Source organism: Protopterus annectens, chromosome 5.part0, assembly GCF_019279795.1.
Source record: "Protopterus annectens isolate FY-2018-M chromosome 5.part0, PAN1.0, whole genome shotgun sequence".
Classification (NCBI taxonomy): Eukaryota; Metazoa; Chordata; order Ceratodontiformes; family Protopteridae; genus Protopterus; species Protopterus annectens.
In genome coordinates, this window is record NC_056735.1 from 269,190,498 (window position 1) to 269,215,524 (window position 25,027).

At 39.2% G+C, this 25,027-nt stretch overlaps 1 protein-coding gene and 1 long non-coding RNA gene across 5 annotated transcripts in view; one reads left to right on the forward strand and one right to left on the reverse strand.

Moving 5' to 3' along the window:
• Window positions 1–14,200, reverse strand: part of SIK1 (salt inducible kinase 1) — a 21,162-nt gene extending 6,962 nt beyond the window's left edge. Inside the window, exons 1-11 of one of the 2 annotated variants that reach the window (XM_044072243.1) lie at window positions 13,887–14,200; window positions 12,218–12,434; window positions 11,559–11,675; window positions 8,745–8,808; window positions 6,920–7,081; window positions 6,221–6,345; window positions 5,680–5,803; window positions 4,569–4,789; window positions 2,654–2,803; window positions 1,666–1,788; window positions 754–979 (exon numbers count right to left, since the gene is read on the reverse strand). In XM_044072243.1, the coding sequence (XP_043928178.1) occupies window positions 754–979; window positions 1,666–1,788; window positions 2,654–2,803; window positions 4,569–4,789; window positions 5,680–5,803; window positions 6,221–6,345; window positions 6,920–7,081; window positions 8,745–8,808; window positions 11,559–11,675; window positions 12,218–12,370 (1,465 nt within the window). In that variant the 5' untranslated portion in view covers window positions 12,371–12,434; window positions 13,887–14,200. Of the gene's footprint in view, window positions 1–753; window positions 980–1,665; window positions 1,789–2,653; window positions 2,804–4,568; window positions 4,790–5,679; window positions 5,804–6,220; window positions 6,346–6,919; window positions 7,082–8,744; window positions 8,809–9,088; window positions 9,200–11,558; window positions 11,676–12,217; window positions 12,435–13,886 lie in introns of those variants that run through there. The other variant, XM_044072244.1, reaches the window with a different exon arrangement.
• A 42-nt stretch (window positions 14,201–14,242) lies between these two features.
• Window positions 14,243–25,027, forward strand: part of LOC122802574 — a 293,850-nt gene continuing 283,065 nt past the window's right edge. Inside the window, exon 1 of one of the 3 annotated variants that reach the window (XR_006364958.1) lies at window positions 14,243–15,592. This is a non-coding gene — a long non-coding RNA (uncharacterized LOC122802574). The remainder of the gene's footprint in view (window positions 15,593–25,027) is intronic. The other 2 variants (XR_006364959.1, XR_006364957.1) reach the window with 2 other exon arrangements.

Here is a 25,027-nt window from a genome sequence, read left to right on the forward strand (position 1 = left end):
TCTGGAATAAAATCCCAGTCCAGGTTAGGCAAAGTCCCTCATTGACTCTCTTCAAGAGGAATCTTGATGAGTGGATGGGAGATTGTAGGTTTACCCCGGGTATCACTTCTGTGTCACTGTTAGACAGAGGCACAGTATACTATCCTCGAAAAAGGGCATAGCAAAATTAATTTAAAATGGGTGGCAAAAGCCATACACGCTCTGGCTAGGCTTATAAATGCCCTAGGGCAGATAGCCTAGTATGAACCTATGAACCTATGAACAAGTAAATAAGACAGGTGGGACTTGGGACTTGCTTAGGAAAAATGAGAACAATTTATAAAAATGTATGCCTGTTTGTCTACAGGGAGTCCTCACTTAATACACACATTACATAAATATTGCTGAATTTATATACTTGCTCTGTATTATCTCTTGTAAAGCCTTTCTTGCATACTTATACTGTAAGAAGTCTGTCACCTGCAAGCTCTCCCAAATTCTGCAATATCCTTACTCTTAAAAAAAAGCCTAACCAAAACAACACTGTACTTTAACAAGTTCTGAGAAAAGGTAGCCTTCTCTCAGATGTCCCCCACACATACCTCCTACCATCTTTGTTTTCAAACGTCTTACTTTTCCTAACATGTGGAGCACTTTAAAGAACTCCTTACGAGTTTTACACTGATCACCAATGAACATAACTCTCAGAGTGTTCTTAACTTAAACATTTGTTAGACAAGGTGAATCAAATGGTAGAAAACAAGTGATACTCACAAGGTGGGGTACACTGGTGGCAACATGTTGAGACCTCTGCTAACGTGTGTCTTCTGCTGGTGGTGTTTGGCACGCAAGGAGAATTGCGGAACTGCATAGCATCTTCTTCCATGTTCCTCTCCTGTCTTACATCCTCAGTAATGGTGGTTTCCAGCAAACTATTTGGAGAAATTGGGCGATTTTGAAGGATACCGTTGAATGATGGATCCACAGGAAACAATACAGGCTGCAAAACCAAAGAACACAGACATATAAATACTAATAGAAATAGTTCTACATAATGATCAATATGAGCAGATGTAGCATGTCAGAATATGTACGTCTTCTGAAACTGTGAACCAAAATGGTTTCAGACTTGCAGTGGACACTGTATAAATATGCACGCATTTAAAAACAGCTTACACTATCTTTTGTAAAATTATTTATAAGTGACACAATTCTCAGATTTCAGTCAAAGCAGATAACTAAAGCAACCCCACCAAATAAAGTGTTAGCAGGAACTGTAACCAACTAACAAAATAAATAAATAAATAAATGTCAGAAGAGATATTGGCTACATTGGATGAGATGTCACATTTCTCCCCAGTGAATGAATTTCAGCACAATATAATAAAAATCTTTATTTATTATTACTTCATATTTTGTGACTGCATAAAATGCACTTGAAAAAGTTGCTTAACCGAAAGGTCTTACAGTGGTCGGTCAAGGAGTGTTTCTATGTGCTCTGCTAAAAAAGTACACAGCCTTGGCCTAGCCTACTTAAGTTTGTGACAAAGGGTTTGGCTAATAAAACAGTTTTGATTTCCTTGCCACATGGTACTCACTACTGCAGGTACTGTTTCTTATTTAAAATGTTTCCAAAAAAGGCAATAAGCATGGGAAAAATAACATGACTGTGCAAGGTTCACAAACCTGGAACATGCTACTGGAATCGCAGTCCATTTCAGTGGGAAAGGAAGAAGGTGCCACATTTTGTGGCTGCTGAACCATAAGAGGTGATCTCAAGCAATCTGTAGTAAGAGTTTCCTGAGGCACCTAAAAGAGAAAGGATAATATATATGTTATACCCTTCATTAAACCAGCTTATACAGCAACAATAAACAACAGATTATGAAAGACAATAAAAAACTATGCATGACCCACACCAAGTGTTAAACTTATACATTCTGTTTACTTAAATAGTTCTGTTTAGTGTAGACTCAAATGGTAAGACCAGCCTTCAATGGGAGGCCCAACTGTATTTCATATTATCAAAATTGGGACTTAAAATCTAAATAATTCAGTACTAATTTTACATGGAATCAGACTGAATACATAATTACAGTAAAGCAATGTAAGCATTTAACTGCAGGTCAACATAAATACAAACAATGAAGCCTTGATTATTTCAAGTCTGTCCCTGTGTTTCTTTTTGTGGGGGCTGTTCTGCAGAGCAGTCTCCTGCATTTCTTTTTATGGGGGCTGTTCTGCAGAGCAGCATGGACCTTTTTACCTTGTTTTCATATGTGAAGGCCAAATGCAGTTTTTCACATGAGAAAGTTCAGAGAATTGTCTGCGGTTTGAGGAAGGTTCATTGTGACAAATAGCTGAGAACTTGTGCTTTTGACAGATATAACTACTGGAAACCAAATTCAAATACCAGACAAATCAAATGTATATTATAGCTCCAGAGATCTATAAAGTACTTTTGTTTTATTTTAGCTACTAATTATGTTTCCTTACTGTATAATACCAAAAACAGCAGTTTTTGTAGAATGACATTCTGCCATAAAAATGAAAAACTGACATTTTCGCAATAATACAGTTTTTTAATAAAATAGTCAAAATAACATGCCAACAAGGTAACTTTGCTGACAGGCCAGGCAATAAAATACAATATGACAACACAGAAGATACGTACTTCTGCAGTGGTGATTTCTGTACTTCTTGGTCTTTGCTGACGACATGCAGTTTGACGATTAAGCAGCAGACTGTTTTTATGCTCCTTGATACGCTCCAGCAGAAGGTAGTAAATGGCTGCAAAATGGTTATAGCTGCTATTCTGCAGAGACTGTAAAAGAAAAAATAGCACTCATGTAACTACCATCAAGACAGACTCTGAGGTCATACAGGGTAAAGATTATGTCATGGGGAAAGGACAACTGAGACAGGAGAAGAGAAGCTGACACAAGATGACCAAAACATGCTCTTACTTCAGTTTACACCCAACAAGTCAGGATGGCTCTGCACCCGACACTGCCTCTCCTAAGGGATGTGCTTTGAAATTTTTGATGGAAAATTATTAAAATCTCCATGTTACATTGTCCGTGGAGCTTCTCTTATTCTGTCTCTGTACAAACATGAACAAAAATGCAGCTGTACAGCTAACTTTTATTGACAACCTTCTTAAAATACCTCCCCCTCCAAAACTGAGACATGCTCTGGAAGAGTAAGTGCAATAATTGTTCTAAAGTAATGTCATACAATCAAAACTAGAAACCTTTCTTCTCTATCTTTTATACATTTTGACAGTCCAAATGACAACAATATTCCACTCTATAAGAGAATAAAGAGATAAATTCCCATGGCTCTGCTACTGCCCTTGATGACACCACAGCACATCTACCAGAAAACACACTTCCTACAACTAACAATCTGATAGCTTGTGACAATTGGCATAGCTCTCAATTGTCCCCAGTTTTGCAAAAACATCCCTAATTCCACATCCCAGTTTTGCCGTTTTTTTCTTTTTTTCTGGTAAATCACTGAGCATTACAGTAAGTCAATAACACCAGTCATTACAGTTTCACACTTTGTATCACTCAGAAAGTGCATGTCAATGCCATATCTGTTGTTCTCTTAACTTTTCATGTGGATTAGAGTAATATAAAACTGTCACTATTTTGGACCTTTGTCCCCCATTATTTTTAGCTTTGTCCCTCATTCTTGAGCAAAGATGGTCCACCCGTCTTCCCAGCTGTTGATCAGAATAGTCAAATCAAATTATCATTAAACATGCGAATACTCATTTTTGCACACCATACAATGAACCAACAAAACCTACAATCATATTTTACCACTGGCATAGTTCCTTCTATTTCCCTCCATCACAGATACAAAACTTTTTACCTTATATCTTTCCCATATGTGCTTGGAGTCTGTCCATTTCTGCAATTTTTTTTTAAGATGGCTGTTAAAGACATCCAAAGCCCTCATAATATACAGAATGGAGTGCCCCCTACATTTCTACCTTCAAACTACAGTCACCCTTCCTCATACAGTTACAATACAGAAACAGAATGTTCTTTTGTGGACTCTAATGTTTCCAAGAGGCTTCTCCCCACTCACGTTTCCTTCAAGTAGGCACATATTATGTATTTGTAGTGCCTTACAGTAAAGGCCGTGCTCTTTTTTAATTCACCTCCTTTTTTATTAATTTGTTGATTGGGTAGGCCCAGTGGACTCAAGTGTCTCTTTTCAAGGGCAGCGAGGGAGCACCCTCTGGACAACTGACTTGCTCAGTCACACAATATAGCAAAGGGAGGTAGGATGCTGCTCATTAACAACTCAAGAACTTTGACCCCTGTGCTAATTGCTAGACTTTTCTGGACAGCTTGCTCCTAGTCTGTACTGTGCCTTTCTGGAAATGTTGTTTTCAGAAAAAATGGACTGTAGATGGAGTCTCAGAAACAGTATAAGGAGAAGAATTTTAGCTTTTTTTTACTACTCAGAATGCCTTTTCTAATGTAGCTGCAAGACTTCACTTTCACTGTGTCACATTTACTATTTGCATGTATCTAAGCCATGCAATGATCCAATACCGACAAACTGCTCACCTCAACAGTGCGTTGCCTGTCAATGCCAAGGCTCTGCATAATTCCAAGCACCTGCTCGCTGTAGTCCCCAAGGTTGGAATTATAATCATCTAGAGAGTAGGACAAGGTCTGCATTGGAAGGGAAGCATCAGCTTGGATCCACCGATGTTGTTTTATCTGAGCAATTGTTATTCGTTTCAATGGATCAACAACCAGCATGCGGCGAATTAGATTTTCACAGTCTAGAATAGAAAAATAACAAAAAAAAATCTTCCTTAAAAATAAACCCCCCAAAATTACAATGAATGTTAAGATGGGAATAGAAAACAAGAACATTTTCATCACAGTAAGCTTTAAATTAACTGTAGTGTTCTCATAATGATGTCTTAAGTATAGATACAAAATAAACCAGTACTTTACATATATATTGCACATCTGGCTAAATAGTTGTTTATTTCACAAACATTTCTAAACTATAACTTAAATATGGATGCATAGGAAATAGAGCTATCCTGAGAAAGAGGATATGTCCTTTTAGCTCAGCATAAGAATGACTTCCCTTACAAAGGACTGAAATACTGTCATTCATAAAACAGTGCCTTGATTTCAACTGATTACTTGCTGTTTTCTCAAACACCTGCACTCATTGTAAAAAGCAACTCTGCAGAGGTAAAAGTCTAGCCCCCCCCCCCCCCCGGATCCCCTATGTGGGGGACTTGGCCACCTACAAACCCCTACAAATCAACTTCATGGCTGTCCAACAGTTAGGAAAGGAAAACTCCCAATACTACACACAGTGTTGTCACATAAACAGTGTTTCTACAGTAGTTTACTTGAACAGATGTGATTAGGCAGTTACAGCCCAATCAAATGGTCATCAGACACTAGAACAGAAATTTATTTAAACCATTAAAACATGCAAGTGTAGTACCAAAACTTGGCGTACAACTTGCATTTTATCTAATGAACAAACTGTACTAATGATGCATGTCATCCACATAACAGTAGTACTAGATACTCTGTCACAACTGTCAAGTTTTAAAAATGTATCAAGCGACCAGTACTAATGTAGAATAAGCAAGAAGAAATGAAGAAATACTTGAAATACATTAACTAAAAGCAGAAGACATACCTTGGGACATGAAATACGGAATGCGGAATCGTCCTTCCAATACTCTTTGCCTTAAAGCAGGTAATGTAGGGCCATCAAAGGGAAGAGATCCACAAACAAGAATATAAAGGACCACACCAAGGCTCTGTTGAAAAGCAAAAAATGAAGGTTAGCAACAACAGTACACAAGCTGCCATTTTTGGTGGTATGTCTTGCTTTCTTCCCTCCCAGAACTGTTATAAGTAAATAAACAGAAGAAGGCACAGCTATGCCTGCTGTTTCCCCACCCAGAGTTCCCATAAGGAAAAAAAGCATAGGAGGCACAGCTATTCCTGTTCTCGTAGCCAGCAAGTTGGCCATTATGTCAACTAATATGGTACATAAAAATGCAGGAATATGAATGATGTAACCAGTCCCCACCATATAATAAACAATATGCCTCTATGCCTCTACAAATACAGACAGCTCTTGAGATTTTAGGCCTCAGCCCCCCCACCCCTCACTCCGCCATCAAACACTGTATTTTCTGCCCTGGAATGTTCCAAAAACAATAACAACATACCCAGATGTCAAGCTGTGGTCCTTCATATTCCTTTCCTTCAAAGATCTCAGGAGCTGCATACGGAGGACTTCCACACCATGTTGACAGAGGCTCACCAGGCTTATAAAAGTTGCCAAATCCAAAATCTGCATGGAAAATACATCAATATATGTTTTAGTAAACAAAAAAAAAGACATTAAGACACAGTTTAGATAAAGCTAGTACAATGTAGAGAAAACTTACAGATTCAATGTTAACTATAAAATATTGTTAAGTAAATGGGCATCTGTTTCTTTTCCATACAGCAAGTAAACAGATACACACTGAGAATGTGTATCCTACTCTAAAACAGTACTCAATAATAATACAGTAATCCAAACAATGTGATTTAATTTTACACGTAAATTGACAAAACACGTCAAAATAAACCACAAAAGAGAACATAAAACTTCTATGAAAGTTGCAGCTCAGAAACAGATTATAGCCCAGAATTAATATATTTCGGTTCTGCTTTGCACACCATCATTTTAAGGCAGACTAACATTTCTCATCAGGTGGCACTACGGCACATTTGCTAGTGAATGGCCACTGAATCTGAAGTGGTGACCTAGCTCATCTACTCCCATGACCTCAAGTAACGTTACACTGGTTGGTACAGCACCTCCCATTAAAGATTAATTTCTTCATCCTAGATCCTGTAAACTCATGCTGTATCCTCACCTGCTAGCTTGATGTTCATGTTGGCATCTAAGAGAAGGTTCTCTGTTTTAAGGTCCCTGTGAACAATGTGATGGTTATGGCAATACTCCACTGCTGACAGGATCTGCCAGAACTTTTTGCGAGCTTCATCTTCACTCAAGCGACCATGTGAAGTCAAGTAATCTGTAAAATGCAGAAACAAACATTTCATTAACCAAAGTTTGCTTCCTTGTACTAGAATCAGACACATAAAATCTAGCCAAAACAGGAGAGAAGGCCAAAACATATCCCCAAACAAACACAGACCCACTTCAATAATGCACATAAATGAACAACTTTACACTAGTTGACTCAGACAAGCATGGACTCATTTTCTAAAGACTGTATTCAAATGAGGGGACTAAGTGATATTGCACAAAACCTAAAATTCATACTACAAAGCTGAGGTCTTCCACACCAGTTTAGACTTAGATGTAGACAGGAATAATCAGGTTGTAGGAACTCCAACAATTTGTGAGTCCTTTCTCTTAAAGGGAAAACATGGAGCGAGAGTGTGACATCACTTAAGTCCCTGACAGACAACAGGATTTTATCACCTGTTTAGAGAAGAAACAGACTGCATGAATGATGGAAAGTAGACACCGTGGCATCAACATCAGGATACGTTCTTTCATTGTATATAACTGCATTAAGGTTATACAACAAAACGGGTATAACTTGACCACAAACCTATTTTTTTTCTGCGGGTTTCTAAAACAGGTCTCTCCCTCTGTCCTCCAACATGCCACCATGGACAGGTCACCTAAAGCTTACCCTGTACAAGGTAGTTCTGCCAGACAAGGAATACAGCAGAGCATGAGGAAGAGTTAACGGACTGGAAAGGGAAGATCAGCAGTTTACAGTGTGAGGGAGGGATGACGAAAGAATTCTGATAAAAAACTAGTGTGAATATGGGGGGACGTGTATCCATAACACAAGTAATCTAGGAAACTAAAAAATCCAAGCAAAAAATGACAGAATGAAGGAAAAATACTAAAAGCAAAGACAAAGAACTGCATGTAAAACGATTAAGTTCATTAATTAATTTTCCAATAACTGCTATACAAATATTGAATTGAGGGAAAACACACAGACACACACACACACACACACACACACACACACACACACACACACACACACACACACACACACACACAAGCAAATGAGAGGATTGCCAGTTCACCTACAGTATGTGTTTGTGATGTGAAATGCAAAGCACCTGGTGAAACTCTATAAAGGATATAGGCAGGACATGCAGACTCCCCACAGAGGTACTCAAACTGGGAAGTAAACTAGACAACCAAGCTCTTTGATACAATCACGCTAACTAAGGTATTATAATTGTACTACCGAATACAAAACAGGTATAATTCGTGGCTGCAGTTAATGGAAAGGTTACATTTTTATTTCCGTTTTAAAAGTTACTTGGGTTGAATCTCAGAACAGTTTGTATTAATTAAATACGCATTCAAGGCATAACTTTAAGCTTTCAGTTGTGATACCTGCATTTTAGGAAGCATGTACCACTCATAGACTACTAGTTAAATATAATAAAAGTCTCAGAAGTGCAAACCTTGCTACCCCCTGCAGTTTGCTTAAATGACCTCTGCAGATTTCCTAATTTTGTTTAAACAAAGTCTAGCTGCAGCTGAGCAACGCAAAAATGAAACTAGTGTGTGACAACTAACGCTGCCCATTGCAAGGCGTTTATCAAGCTACACAATATTATGGTTACTGCGTGTTTTTAGGTTTGTTGAAAACCACATAACTCGTTTAGACATATATTTGTAAAAAAAAAACTCACCAAACATTTCTCCATTCTTGACATACTCAGTTACAATGTACAGCATGTCTTTTGTTTCCATAACCTAGAAAACAGAAAGCATGGAAGCTTTAGTTTTTAGTGCAAGTTTAACAGCAACAGAATACAGTAATTTATACATAACTGCAGCAAGATGAAATAAATAATAAAACTGTAAGTATTCCTTGCATCTCCTGTCAGCAAATCATAAACTCTGGTTTAAGTAGCATTGATCTGTCAGATATCTAATATCATATCTGCTTGAAAAAGATCTATATCCAAATGAACCATCTGGATGCAAAAATGTTCAGCAAGCCAGGGGATCAAAATAAAGACGATGCACATACCAATGCCTCACTGAAAACAACATTTGACTTGAAATGACTGCATACAGGAAAATTATTAAGGCTGACATCTACAGGCCAAAAGTAAACAAACAACATAATAAGGATCTCAACTGCTCTGTTCCAACTTGCTTGCTGACATGACAAATGAGGCTCTAAGATGACAACCTCGCCAGGCAAGGATCACTAACTTGAAACTAGTACAAGTATGTTGCCCAAAGTACGTCAGAAGCTATGACAGCTGCCAGCATGCTCAAAGGGGTGGAGAGCATGGCCTGCTTAAGCCTAAGAACAGAAACAAGTGCATGAAGTGTTGTTTTACACAAAGTTGGAAATGAGCCAAATGAAGAAAATAAATACATCATTGCCGTCCTCCCTATTTTTTCTCTGCTTCTCTTTTCCTTCCTTTTCTCTAGTTTCTCTCTCTATTTTCCTTTTTTCTGTCATGTAAGGTGCAAATAGTGTATTTATATCCCCAAAATTAACTTTGTGTCTTACTACAATCTTGTGAACTACAAGCGCACCATCAATGTTTCTTCTTCTATGGCAGTCAGCTAAGCCTACAATACAGCTGACAATGTGCCGATTTGGTATAAACCTATGGAACTATCAAATAAGCACACACACACACACTTTTATCTTCAATAATAAACACACTGGCAGAAGTATGACTTTTCCGATTTATTTGGTAGTTGCTTTTGTCATTATCTCACATTCTTAAAAGCTTGCACAATGTCTGTCACAAAAATCAGTTTCGTCTACACAATGGAATGCACGTCATTGTTTCTAAGGATTAACTTGTTCTGACAGGAAGGGATGTAATACAAGGTGAAAGTGCAGATCTGTCCCCTCCTCCCAGCCTAATAAAAGTTTTAATGAATAAGTCAAAAGGAAAGCATTGCTTCTGTATTCTCAGTAGCATCTTAATATTTTAGAGTGCACAAATTCTAGACACGTAACACTGCTACAATCACACAGCTACTCTCAAAGCAGACAATATGTGTAAATTCAAAGTAGCATTTTCCCCTTTATACTTGCAGTTAAGAATGCCAAGAAAATGTGACGGGCTGCTGAACTTTCTAAGCCTATAAAACCAATGTGAGGTACTGTGCTGACAGCTCCCCTTTAATCACTTATGAAACAGTTTAAAATAATTCTACTAACTTATTCCATATTATAATTAATTCAACTATTTAGGATTTATACAGAACTATCTCACCAATTATTTCATAAAACATATGGACTATGAAGCACATCAATATTTCTGACAAATGCTGCATTTAATTAGTGCAAAACCATTTTTTGATGTTTTTGTTTCAAGGGCAAATAAAAACATTTTCAGTTCACAGATAACTATATTTTTCTACTGAAAAAAAGTGTTTCTATGTTTTATCAAAGTAAATGGGGGAAAAACAAAAGGTAGAAAACTGGCTTGTCAGAATAATTTTGTGGACCAAAACAACAGCAGCAAAGTGCAGAGGAAAAGCACACCTCAGTTTTAAAATGTGATCTGCAAAGTGACTGTTTCAAGAACAGAAGGGTAAAGCAGTACTGTTCTAAAGGTGTATTTCCTGTTTTGTCCAAATGTACAAGTTAATGTATTTCATAAAATCAGTTTAAATAAAGGCTGACCATAATGAGATTTCATAGCATGTAGACTGTTGTGCACAGAATCTAAGCTCAAGTTATAACTGCAACCCATAATTCTGCTCTTTCTATATGCTTATCCACAAATGTGGCTCTACCTCCAACCAGGTACCTCCAGGACTGTAATGCGTCTCATTCTTTTCCCCTTCGTTCGACCTTTCTTTAGAAAAACATTTAACAAATCTGTATTAGAAGAACTGCTTCCACCTGTTTCTCGGTTCCCTTCCTTCATCCCTTGTGCAGCTTTCAAGCAAATGCAATGACATGTAATGCTAACTGGCCTCCTTGTTTGCATATTTATCTTAAATTAGCTTATTTCTATCTCACCTGCCACTCTACTTTCCAGTACGATATCAGTCGGGTATGTATACTGAATCCCACTAATGCCAAGCTTCACATCTCCAGTGGGAAGCTGGTGGGAAGCTGTTATTGTTGTTAACACACCACACTACTCTTTCCAAAAAGGATAACTTCAGCTAAATGCACATTTGATTCTGCGTGTACGTTTTAACCCTATATCACAGAGATATGTTTTCAAATATTTTAAATCTGACATAATTCTAGATTCTACAATTTCTTCCAAGGTTCAGTTTTCAGGTTCCACAACTGAGCAAAATCAACTTTTACAAGCTACACCACAGCAAGTGGAATATTCAGAAGGAAGTAGGCTTGTAATGTAAATGACATTTAACACTTAACAGTTGACAGCACAAAGAATGCATCTGATTTATTTAAAGAAGTTCCATGAAAACCAATGAGGCACAAAGTAGCAAAAACAAATATGAATGCAGTTTTATGAACTGCAATCTAGGCCTAGTGTTCTCACCTGATACAACTTGACAATATGCGGGTGATTCACAAGTTTCATAATCTGAACTTCTCGCTTGATTTTTTCTAGGTTGGCTGCATCTAGCCTAGTCTTGTCTATAATTTTTATTGCAACCTGTATGAATGCAAATCAAGACAAGCATTACATTGTGTGTCCATTGCATTACAGAATCTAGCAACCATGTGACAATTCATACACAGAACTATATAAATTCCTCTACAGCCATAGCAAAACAGACCTTAACTTAAAGGCTACATTTCGGATAATGAAAATTAATGTATAGTATACCCATTTAAAATATCAAATAACCATCCACAAGAACAGAGTTATTATAGTATATATAATAACTAAAGCATTCATTTAAAATCAATTTATATGTATGCAATACAAACACATACATATATATATATATATATATATATATATATACACACACACACACACACACATTTATGTGTGTGTGTGTGTGTGTGTGTGTGTGTGTGTGTGAACATGCACACCATATGCACTTAACATATGCCCCCTGCAACAAGAGTACACTTTAGAAAAAAATCTGAAACTATACTTCAGACTGTCACAAATAATTTAATAACAATGCAACTAACATAATCAGAATCCCATTTCCTTTTTAAGTCAGAGCTCTACGATGCACCCACCTGGGTTTTGGTAACTCTGTGCCTGGCCAGTTTAACCACTGCAAAGTTGCCCTTTCCCAAGGTCTTTTCGATGTCATAAAATCCAACCCGCAGGGGTCTTTTTTGAGTCTGACTTGGAGCAGGGTATGTAGTGCAATCTGACATGATCACCATGGCTTTAGTATTACTGTTCTTAAGCTGTATCCTTACAATATATACACAGACTGCTTTGTAGCACCTAAAATGAAAAAAAATGAATAAACATCCGTCAGGTCATACACTTAGTGCAGTGTCTGCAAATGCACACATGGACCACTTTATACTAAGTTTCACTAAATACATCGTACACAGATGGCAAAATATATATGCAAAACATAAAGCTTACAGGTTATACAAGCAGAAAAAATAACATTAAGAATTAGCTCATAGTGTAAACATGCTTGCAAACTTGTTGGGTTACATTTAAGGTAGTTAAAATTAGTTGCAGATGTGTTTACCCCATTTCCATTTTACGTAATTTTCATTCAGCTAAACTGAACAACATAAAAGAGGGAGATGTATGAAATACGTGAATCCTTTATGTGGAAGAAATGCTATAAAATGATGCATGATGTAATTTGTACTTTAAATCAGTTATTTATAACAGAAGTGACAATACAGAGCCCACGCTTACGTAAATACAAACACAGCACACCGAGCATGCAAAGTCATACAACATATGACATTAGACAATGCATGAATGTGGATCAGCAACATAAAAGTGTGAGTATAAAACTGTGAATTACTACATAAAAGAGATTTAAATGGCAAAACAGCCACGAGTTGTGACATTAACTAATCCTGCTAATACTCAGGACCGGCCAGCAATACGCTATCTTTGTCCATGGTGTTGCAATTGCAACAAAATGAAACAAACAACTAAAATGGTTACAGTTAATATCAATTCAAAATATCAAATATGTGTTGTTTATTTATTTTATTTATAGAGGTATAGCAATGGCTTAGGGCTCGGGAATGATGTAGTACTGGTTGTGTCAGTAAACGGTTCGCTTTTCAGCCCCACCGTCACTTACCCAGTAAAAAAACTAACGTATATACCTAGGCAAATACATTACCAGTTTATTTTCTGTCAATGTATACAATCACGCACAAGCACAACACTCAGTAATTGCCTCTAACTTCGAAAACGTAATTAAGCTGCAGACTGCAAGCAACCTTTTTCATATAAAAAACACAGTTCAATCTTATAAAACAGTCTAGACGTTTTTGGATAGTTTACTAATGGGTAATCTGCAACAGCAGATACCAAAATTACAAGGTTGCATAAATACGGGGCATACGTTGGAATTTCAGTTTGGTAAAACAAGACAATCCAAGTCTTGAAAAACTTTTTCAGGGTTCCATGGGCCCTAAAGAGTTTTTATAGTTGCAACACTCTTGTAGTGATTGGCCCACTCCACACAAGTGTGACTGCCAAAAGTAAATTTGCATAGAAATTTAGACAGACCAGAGAAGCTAAATAAAGCAGCTCTAGAGCTATTTCGCCTTCTGACAGTTTCTGAAACTAATGGAACTTGTTAATTTAAGTTTGTTATATAAAACAACACTGCACATGTCACCAGCTCCCGTTACTTTGTCTGTTACACCAGGCAAACTACTTTTCGATTACTGTTTATCTCCCACTACTCACCACTGCTACTCACGCTGTCTTGCCCTCAGAAATGCTGTAAATCCTCTTTGCCAATAATATAATTTCCCGTATTTATATGGAATATACACAAATAGTCAATCCAATACAGAAAATATTTAGTTTTTCGCGAGACAATTGTTTTATACAAACACAAGCTGTCAGTATCCAAAAGACAGCAACTACTGTAAGCCGCACAGCAGCTCTGGTAAAAGTTGCCCTCGCCTGATCACTTGTAATACTGTCAGCCGTGCAGCGCGCGTTGACGCGCTCAGCTTTGTAGCACGAGGACACACTGAAGCAAGCTGCACGGGAACCCTGCTTCTCCACTCTTCACAGAACATTGATACCGTTCCCCATTGACGTCATTTTGACGCCAGACCAACGCGCAGCTAGTGGCAAAGCAGAATGAGAACGCGACACCGAGCTGTTGCCAAGAGACTGCCTGCTCTGACGCTCGAAGTGATGGAGCGGTTGCCCTGGAAATCTTGCCAATGACGTGGCCATAATGCTTGGTCTGAGGTGTCCTCTGAGAAGTAACACGTGATGGATTGTTGTAGGAGTTGTGTTTCTTACGTTAGTTATTCAGATTAGTTTCTGTGACCTGAAATTTGCATTGTGTTACTAATGCATTTGCTAACTGTGTAAGACGAAGTTTATGGTATAGTGGCTATCAGAAAAGACGAAATACTATAAGTAGCTGAAAGTTTTGCGACACTGACTTCATTTAACTCCACTCTGCTGCCGTGCGCTTTGTAATTTGCATTCCGATTGGTGGTAACCTGGCTCGGACATTTATAGGCTCTCTTGTTTTTCGTTTTATCTGCAGAAAAAAAAAATTCCAGATCTGTCAGACGCCATGGCCCTTGCAAAATGTCTTGTAAACGTTCCGTCATAGATTTTTATACCTTGTATTTTTTTTTCCTGGACTATGATCAGTCAAAAGCTACCAACTCACAGACACGTTCTGGTTTTACTTTGTAAGCCACTGCAGTTCGCTATCAGTGTTTAAAGGGTACCGAAATAGTAAACTAGCGATTGCATAAAAGTGCAATGCAGGTAATAATTATATAAAAAATGGCATGCTGGTCCAATGACTTGAAGACGCTGGAGCCTAGGAGGGATCGGTTAGTATACTGGGTCGTCATAATTTACCTCAAGTCTGCTCTAGCTGTCAGACGAACAGGAACCCTTAATCAGAAGTTTTCGTGACTAGCAAGGGCTCACGTTTGTAAAACCTGTGTTGATCCGATAAAGTAAATTGCACTACCTGTACCTTACTGTGAAAACTGTGAGTTCATTTTAATTAAGATTTCGCGTAGAACACCAGCAACAATGTATTAATCTGACCAGGGTTGCCACCTTTTCAAATGCCCGAAGTGGGACATTTGTGGTACAAACGTCAGCTTTTGCACTTCGAAACATACACCCGGCTAGTACGAAGAAGAGAACTTCACATTTTTGCTTAGCTAAAAGTTTATTCTTGTAGTGCTTTAGTTGCTTATTCTGTTTCTTATAACATTTAGGCGGCTCAGATACAGAATAACTCTTTTATGCAACTATTACATAAACTATAGGAAATAATTTTCTCCAAAATTCTGAGGACATTTGCAATTTTTGCAGGACACAACTGCCCAAAGAGGGACTGTCCCTCGCAAAGTGGGACAGGTGGTAACCCTAAATCTAACTCGCGCGCTTGGAACGGTTATGTATGTATTTGTTTATTCATTCATTTATTTACATTTTGTTGAACGGGTTGCCGTACTGAGCATGGCGTATTCCTTTGGAGAACAAATGATTTGCTATTCCAAAACATTTTATTTTGCTTTAGAAATGTAGACGTGGCCCTTTTCACCCGTTACCTGGAAAGTGCAACGGAATTAACTTTTTTTCCGGAGAAGCACTTACTTTTTTCATTAGACATGATTTGTTGCACATTTGCATCCGCTTGCTAAGTTTTGTCAACACCCAGCAGCTTCTTGCATAGCATGTGTGACCCTTTATAATATCCATGAATTCTGCATATGTTTCAATTCGTCCGAGTCGCTAACTTATTTCTGCATCTAAGACTGTCCTGAACCTGTGTCGTTTGTTTCCATTTGTTGTTTATTCATCCTCATGCTCTTTTGCATTGTTCGTTAACCCTCACTGCCATCTGTGTCTGCCAGCAAGTTGTAGGGGTAACACTTATCCTGTTTTTTCGTGGCACTTACTGTTACACTCCACTTGACCAAACGAAGATGTGTGGTGGGCTCTGGAGGGATGCAGCATTGGGAAAGTGGTTTTCCAGTAAGACTAGCTATCTTAGAGAGGCAGAACAATGATTTATAAATTCCAGTAGGTGAGATAAGAGGGCTTGTAAGGGCACTAATACTACTTCACCCAATTACATCATGGTTATGAACATTGCAACTTTCAGCAAGTGTCTTGTTTGCTCATAGCCTCATTGTTTTTTACTTTGCTCACATATTGCTGGGGAACCCCAAGGGGTCATTCCTCTTTTCTTGGCAAAGTTCGAAAGAACCTGTGTTGCCAACACCCATTAACTTGGGAAAATTACGGCTGTGACTTGTGTAGTAAGTACCTAGACTGTGCAGGAGTTAAGATATCAGAGATAGTTTAAGGTATTGCATAAGTCGAGGTCAGCCAGTGAACCGTCTCCTGCGGAGATGGAGACATGTTGTAAGTATCAAAGTATGTAATTTAACACACACATACACATACACACACACACACACACAATGAAAACAACAGAATACTTTCGGATAATATCAAATACAGAAATAATACATTATATTATAATTCTTAACTGGAATCTGGCCGGCTAGAGAAAGCTATCCTACAAAGACAGATAAGGAGAAAATGTAACTCTGAAAGGGTCCAACATGTCAAGCAACATCTGCCTTATAGATGCTTACTTTTCATCTTGAAAATTAGCAGCATAAAGACTGTTTATGAAGGGCCAAATACAATTGCTGTCTCTGTAAGATGTAAAATCAAAGCAACATAAGTCGAGAAAGTATATTCCATTAGCCTGTAAGGTACGAAGACAGTGTGTGATAAAGAACAGTTCAAGAATATCATAATTAATCATATTCTAAATGCTATTGAAATCATAGATAAAAAGGGGCAAAATGATAGGTGAAATGTACCATGATGGCAAAATGAAAATTACTTTCTTGTCATTCCCAATCTGGTTACAAAACAAAACAGAAAAGTGAAACACTTTGGATATACATTTCTCAAGGGGTCTATATAATATCATCGAAGCATACCTCTCAACTCTGCAGATTTTCATATTTTTGGTCTGTTCCTCATAAAATTTGTGATTTCTGGATTTTTGAGGCAAATCATTGAGGAATGAATTCACTAAATATTGACAATCATTTGAGTTTCAGACTTCATATCCTTCAGAAAATGCATGGTAACATAAGATTTATTCTAACAACTTTCTAACTTTATAAGAGCAATATTTAAAATTTGTTCCTATGTTTGAGGCTTTGTCCCCCCATTATTTTTGGCTTTGTCCAGATTTTTTGTGCTAAGAGGTTGAGAGCTATCAAAGATTAAACTCTGTGAACCTCCGTTTGTCAAACAGAAAACAGTAAGCGTTCACTTAAGCGAATGTTCACATCAGTGAGGGTCTTAAACAGGTTACTGAATTAGTTGACCAACATTGCGACTGTCACATATACACAGCAGTATGTCAAACCCACCCAAGTGGGGGTCTGTGTCCCCCACATCCCACACCTATACATACCAACTCCGAGAATGCACTACAGTGGGAAGATGGCAAATTTCCTGACGTTGGGCAACTAACTCCGTTCCCTTTTTAAAAAATTCACTGTTGTGAATGTTTGTTTAAGTGAAAACTTGCTGTTTTTGGTTTGACGAACGGAGGTTCTTGGAGTTGAACCTTCAATTATATGATATAGAACTTTCTCGGGTATAACAAGCCAAACATTGCCAAATGAAATATGTATTGGGACACAGTGCAAACTTAAGCACCATGCAACATATTGGATGAGATGTGGAGTAAGGCATATAAACTGTTGTTGGATTGAGGGATACTTAATAGCTTACCACAATATTATCATAATTAAAATTCAGGTGAAGAAGTCTAGCATATCATTCACTGCTCTAATAAGGTAATTATTTACCTCTCAGGATGCCACATCAAATTAAGGCTGCTATCTTAACGACATTGTGTATTAATCAAGTAGAAATACCACAAGTAGTAAAATAATTTAGTTTTGCATTGTATATGAACAGTCAAGGTGTGCTTTTTTTCCCCTTTTTTCTATTACTGTTAATATTACTATACCAAAATATCTTTATTTTATTATGCTCGCAGTGTTCTTGGCAGATATTTTAAAGCTGTCATGTAGCGATACCAAGGAAGAGTAAAGACTTGTCAAAGCAACATCCTCTCCGGTCCAGCTGGTGAATCTGGGAATCTTGAGGCAATGTTACAACTGCCTCATGTACACAGACAACCCTCTCCTCCTCCCAACAAATTCCAACCCATGTGAGAAATGCAACCATATAGCCAAACTGGAGGCTAAGCTCTCTCAACTCAGTACTGGCATAACCAGTCAGGAGGAGAAGGAAACCACACTCACTACAATTCCAGTCTCACATAGACCTACCACGACAGCAAACAAAACACATAATCACACAAAAACATACTCGGAGGCTCTAAATAAAGAACTGCCTAAGCAGCAGAGACCTCCAAAGCAGACACCCAAGCAACCGCTACCCCAAAACAAAACACGTGCAACACATATTTCACAAAGCCAGTGTGCCAAACAGTCACAGCCCTTAAGACTAAACAACACACCTGATACACTTGTAATAGGTGACTCTATCATCAGGCACACTGACGTCCCGCTCACCAGGCTGAACAAGGAGAGGGTCACGGTGAGCAGCCTGTCGGGCGCTAGGATCCGCCACATAACACAAGCACTCAGGTCACTCCAAGGCAAGTACAAATATGACTCAGTCATTGTCCATGCTGGTGTGAATGACCGAGACGCACCTCCCTGGACTACATGAAAAGAGACATAAAGGAGCTCTCTGAGCATGTAGCCCAGGCCGGTATGACCCTGACCTTGAGTAGCATCTTACCATCACCAAGAATGATGCCACAATATGAAGACAAGATGATCAATTTCAACAATTGGCTTAAGTACTGGTGTCATTCAAAGGGGATCCAGTGCCTGTCAGCTTGGGATGATATGCTCGACAAGCCACGATGCTTCGCTAGGGACGGCTTGCACCTGTCACCCCTGGGCTTTCGGATATTGGCAAAGGCTCTTGCTACCCCATAGTGCCTTTTTTAGGCAAGGCTCAAAAGACAAACCCACCTCCATAGGTATCACAAGGGATAAGAAACTAAGAGTAATGCTACTCAACGCCAGAAGTCTAAACCTCAAGATGCATGCACTCGAAACTCTCCTTAGCATGGAGAACATCAATATCTGTGCAGTAACAGAAACCTGGTTCAGGGCTCCCGAGAGCACCCCAGCACTACCAGGTTATACCTCATACCATGCATTTCGGCCCCAAAACTTGGATCGAACCACAAAAGGAGGGGGAGTATCGATATTCATCAAAGATACCCACACCTCCAGGTTGGTGGCAAAGCATGAAGCATCAGAGAGTATCCATGTGACAATAACAGTGGGTAAAACTGCCTTCCAGTTTATAGCCTGCTACAGACCACCCTCCCAAACCCAGGAACCCCACTCGGCCTTCCTGAGAACACTGGAAAATATGAAGGTCTCTCCAAACACCATTATATTGGGCGACTTCAACTACCCAAACATAGACTGGGAGCATTACTCTAGCTCCAACACCCTAGCCCAAAGATTCCTAGAATTTATAAACTCAAATGCTATGGAACAACTTGTTACCACTCCCACAAGAGGGGAAAACATACTGGACCTGAGAATCACCAACATGGGGACTCTATGCTCCAGACCAGAAGTGTATCCCTCACTGGTAAGATCAGACCATAAACTAATCTCACTGGATATTCACATCCCGACCCCACCCCCTGCCCAGAAACCCACAGTGAAAAACTTCTCTAAAGCAAATTTCACACTCCTCAAAACCGAGGTGGAATCGTTCAAAGCCCCCGGGCCTGTGGAAAATACGGCCCAGACCACAGAATCCTTTATAAACGCATTCTATGAACACCTTCAGGAATGCATGGTTCATGCAATCCCAAATAAAACCAAGACCCAATCCTCCAAAGGCAGACGCCCTGTCTGGTGGACCCCAGCCATAAACAAACTATACAATAGAAGGAGGAAGCTACTAAATGATAGAGCAAAATCCCAAAAAGGGAAGGCATCACTGATCAGTATTAGCAAAAAACTACGGGCACTCATAAAATTGTCTAAGGCCAGCTTCGAGAGAAAAATTGCACAGGACACTAAGGATAATCACAAGGCTTTCTTTAGTTATGTTAGGAACCTGGGTGGTAATTCCCAGATATGCTCAGAATTAGTCCAAAATGACAAAAATACACTGAATCCACAGACATTGCCAACATCCTAGCTGACAGGTTGAGTGCAAACTTCTCCCGCCCGCTGCCGAGCAAAAGGGCAAATATCTATCCCAGCAGAGTGCTGCCCCTGACATCTCAGATGCTCAGGTAAGAGCCGCCCTCTCCAAAGCAAAAACACAGCATCAATGGGACCAGACGGTGTCCCGGCTGCATCCTACATGAACTCCAAGAAGAGCTAAACCCAAACATAAAACTACTGTTCAATCTCAGCCTTACTACAGGATATGTGCCCAAAGAGTGGCGTACAGCAACAGTGGTCCCTCTCCATAAAGGTGGTGCCTCAACGGATCCTGGAAACTATCGCCCCATAAGCCTGACTAGCTTGGTCTGCAAAGCTATGGAAAGGATCATCATGGACCTCATAAATAAAGATATTGGGGACCTACAGACACTGGATCCTACCCAGTTCGGCTTTGTTAAGGGCAGATCCTGCCTCTTAAACCTGGTTGATTACTTTGAAACAGTCACCAAGGCCATTGATGAGGGGAAGGTGGTCCACACAGCCTACCTGGACCTCGCAAAAGCCTTTGATACAATACCCCACTCGGGCATTATAGATAAGCTCACCAGCTTAAATATAAACCCCTATGTCACTAGATGGATTGCAAACTGGCTCAAGGACAGAACCCACATGGTTAGAATTGCTGGAGCCATGTCAGACTCCAAACCAGTTACAAGTGGTGTCCCACAAGGCTCAGTCCTGGGACCTCTCTTGTTCGGTATATATTTCTCGGAGGTACAGGCCAACACGGAAGGACTGTGGCTGACCAAGTCCGCAGATGACTGCAAACTGGGCACCATAATCGACTCTCCAGCCGACACAAGCATCCTCCAAAAGGGCCTCATAGAAACAGACAACTGGTGCCAGAGCCATGGCCTCAAGCTAAATGCCAAAAGTGTATAGTCATCCCCTTTGGCAAAACAAAGTGCCCACAAATTACCACATAGGTGGTAATCCATTAAGTACAGAAGAAGTAATTAGGGACCTGGGGACCCAAGTTGATAGCAATCTCTCATTTGACAACCACATGGCCAAAGTGGTTAGAAAAACATTTTATATAGCCCACCTAATCATGAAGGGATTCACATCTAGATCAGGGGAGGTCATCGTGCCTCTTTACTCATCCCTCATCAGGCCCATAATTGAGTACAATGCCTCTTTTGGGATGTACCTTACCAGACACCTGCAGCAACTGGAAAGACCCCAAAAGTACCTCACCAAGAGGATCAAAGGGCTCAAACAGATGCCATATGCTGCCCGGTTAAAGAAACTCCAGCTCTACTCAGTGGCATACCGCCTGTTCAGAGGCGATCTGTGCCTGACATATAAAGCCATGTCCAACCCGGAATTAATGGACATGCAGCACCTCAGAAAATCCAAATCCCATCGAGCTACGTGCTCGAGAGACTTGAACCTCAGCACTGAAATAAATAGGACATGCTGGAGGGACAGATTCATAACCCAGAGGCTCCCTTCACTCTGGAATAAAATCCCAGTCCAGGTTAGGCAGAGTCCCTCATTGACTCTATTCAAGAGGAATCTTGATGAGTGGATGGGAGATCGTAGGTTTACCCCGGGTATCACTTCTGTGTCACTGTTAGACTGAGGCACAGTATACTAACCTCGAAAAAGGGCATAGCAAAATAAATTTAAAATGGGTGGCGAAAGCCAAACACATTCTGGCTAGGCTTATAAATGCCCTAGGGCAGATAGCCTAGTATGAACCTATGAACCTAATCTCTTGAAGGAACAGACATTGAAGATCTTGGTTTAGATGTAGGTTGGAGAGTCTGCATGGACTGTCATAGCAGTTCTGAGGATATCTGTTTGATGGTCTTTGTCTTACACTGAATAGGTGTAGTGGACCAGTTTGACAACAGGAGTACCATATTGGAAATAAATCATGCACTTATCCATTGCAGAAAGTAAATATAATGCAACTTAATAGCTTCATGTATTCTAATGACCATGCCAGCCATTTTGTGGTGCCTGTTAACACAGGTTTTTAGTTCTGAAATTGTCTGACTTTTTTTAGTAAAATGTTTTGGATAATAAATATGTATATTTAATTACAAAATGTACTTAAGCTTAGTTTTTTTGCAAAGATACTGAAAGAGTCCCCCTTCACCGCTTTTGTAATATCTGCTAACCCTTTCCCTAACCATCCTCCTGACACCAACACTAACTATACACCTGACCTTGGAAAGGCGTTTATATCACGTTATCAAAAGATGAAAATAGCGAACGCTATTTCATCGAACCTAAAATATCTAAATCACATATCGAACATTCAGAACAGCGAATTTTTTCCTTGGGAAAAAATTCGCTATTCCTAAACACATACACATAACACAAGCACACCTAAAAAACATCAATACACACACATACACTTATAATCCTACAACTAACCCTACACTAAACTATACATACACTACTATCTATCCACTTACCTTAACCCTAACCCTAAGGTCCGTCACTATCGCACACTCACCTAACCCGCGCCCTAACTCTAACTCACGTAACCCACCCCTAAACGTAATTCACCTAACCCGCGCCCTAACCCTAACTCACATAACCCGCACCCTAACCCTAACTCACCTAACCCGCGCCCTAATCCTAACAACCACACAATCGCACACTTACCTGAACCCGACCCATAAATCTCCACCACAGCACTGAAAATAGCGAAGCCACAGAATCGGTGTTCTGCAGCTTCGCTATTTTTAGCATTCGATTAAAACGGGTCGATATTAGAACATTCGAAGTTTTAAAACTTCGATGTTCTGATATAGACCCTTGAAAAGTGCATTTCATATCTTCATTGCTGAAAATAAAATGGTCATCTTGCTTGTAATATTTGCTAACTCTCACCCTAACCGTGCTACTGATGCCAACACTAACTTTATACCTTACCTTAAAAAAATCTTCCTGTAGCACTGCTATTACACAAAACATACTCAGACAAACAAACACACACCAATACAGACACTACCAAAATTACCTCTATCCTGTTACACTAACCTTAAAATACACACACACACTCGCTTACGAACACATAACATCTATTCTCTTACCTAACATGACCTTAACCCTAAAATATATACACGTTCACATGTAAACACAAAACATCTATACCCTTACCTAACCCCAGTCCTAACCTTAACCACCCAAACACATGTGCAAACATTACCCCCTTCCAAACCCCACTTACCTGTCTCAACAAAACATACTTTTGAGATTTGTTTGACTATGTGAATGTTCAACAATCTCTTCCTCCCTTTATGTTTGTCGGCCAAATGTAAGTTTAACAAAATGCAGGGGAACTGTGATATATACCCCTTCTTTCCATAGTTGCCTCTTCCACTGTGTTGTTTACAGTACTATAAAGTCTCCTGTGTTTTGTTTTGTACTCTTTGTGTATGTATTTTGAGAAAGGTATTCTGTCCACTGCTGAGACTGCTTTGTACATAACTGACAAATAATGTTTTTTTTTTTTTTTAGTGCAAGTATAATTAGACTGGAGGTCTACAGCCACACTGTGAGTCATACTTCCACCTCTCCATACCCCCCTCCCCTTGTTACCTAATGAAATGTATATTTATATGGTTAATGCTCTCCTCCTTCTCGTGTCAAAGCTCTGAAGTAACATACATGTTGTCTCTTTGCGTGTCCTTTCTTGCATCATGACAGCCATGTCACACTATCCCTAACCTACATCCTGCTGGTCTCCACTTGCATTGTGATGTAAAACATCTGGGGAAAGCACCTTGGACAGATGATGTAATTAAATGTACTTAAAGTGCATTAACTCCCACTGGTATCTGTAGAACATTTGGTGCAGTGTGTATTTCTGATGCTGGTGTTATCCACTGCAAGGTCTATGTCTTCAGTAGAGTGTATGCCAGTGTGCATATCTTATAAACAAGGTCATCTTTATGCACATGATGGGTCCCACCTGGCATTATCCCTTTGGGATAACATAACTTACTGAACAAATCCCATACACTACAGGTCTGAGTTTTTGGAAGCTAGCCCCATAAGCTACCCCAGCATTTAGAGATCATGTGATTTGTATATACGGTGTTGTAGTTGTTACTTGTGCTGTTATATGACACGTGCTGTACTTGAGCTACTTTTAACAAGGCTGTTAAGAGTGCTTTTGTAAGTATTGATTAGTCAAGTGAGTGAGCTGAAATTTTGCACAGGATGTTGGTAATGCTATTTCCTGTAAACCTTCTTCTGAGTAAGTTTCAAGATGGAATACATCAATTTATATAAAGAAAAGTTGCCATCTGATACTAACAAAGCTTCATTGATTAGTTGTCCAGGGCAGTTTAAGTGGTCTATATTAAATCACTGAACGCTTAAAAAAGCAAATGGTGATTGATCGACCCTATGTAAGCAAAAGCTTACAATGTCTAAGTGTCTTGGAAAAAAAAAATCGCTGTTCCAACAAAAAAAAAATAATAATTTAAACATTACATTAAGTGGGGGGCTTCACCCCCCCACCCCCTACTTAAATATACCAACTCCGAGACCACACTACAGTGCCGAAAACGGCAAAGTACC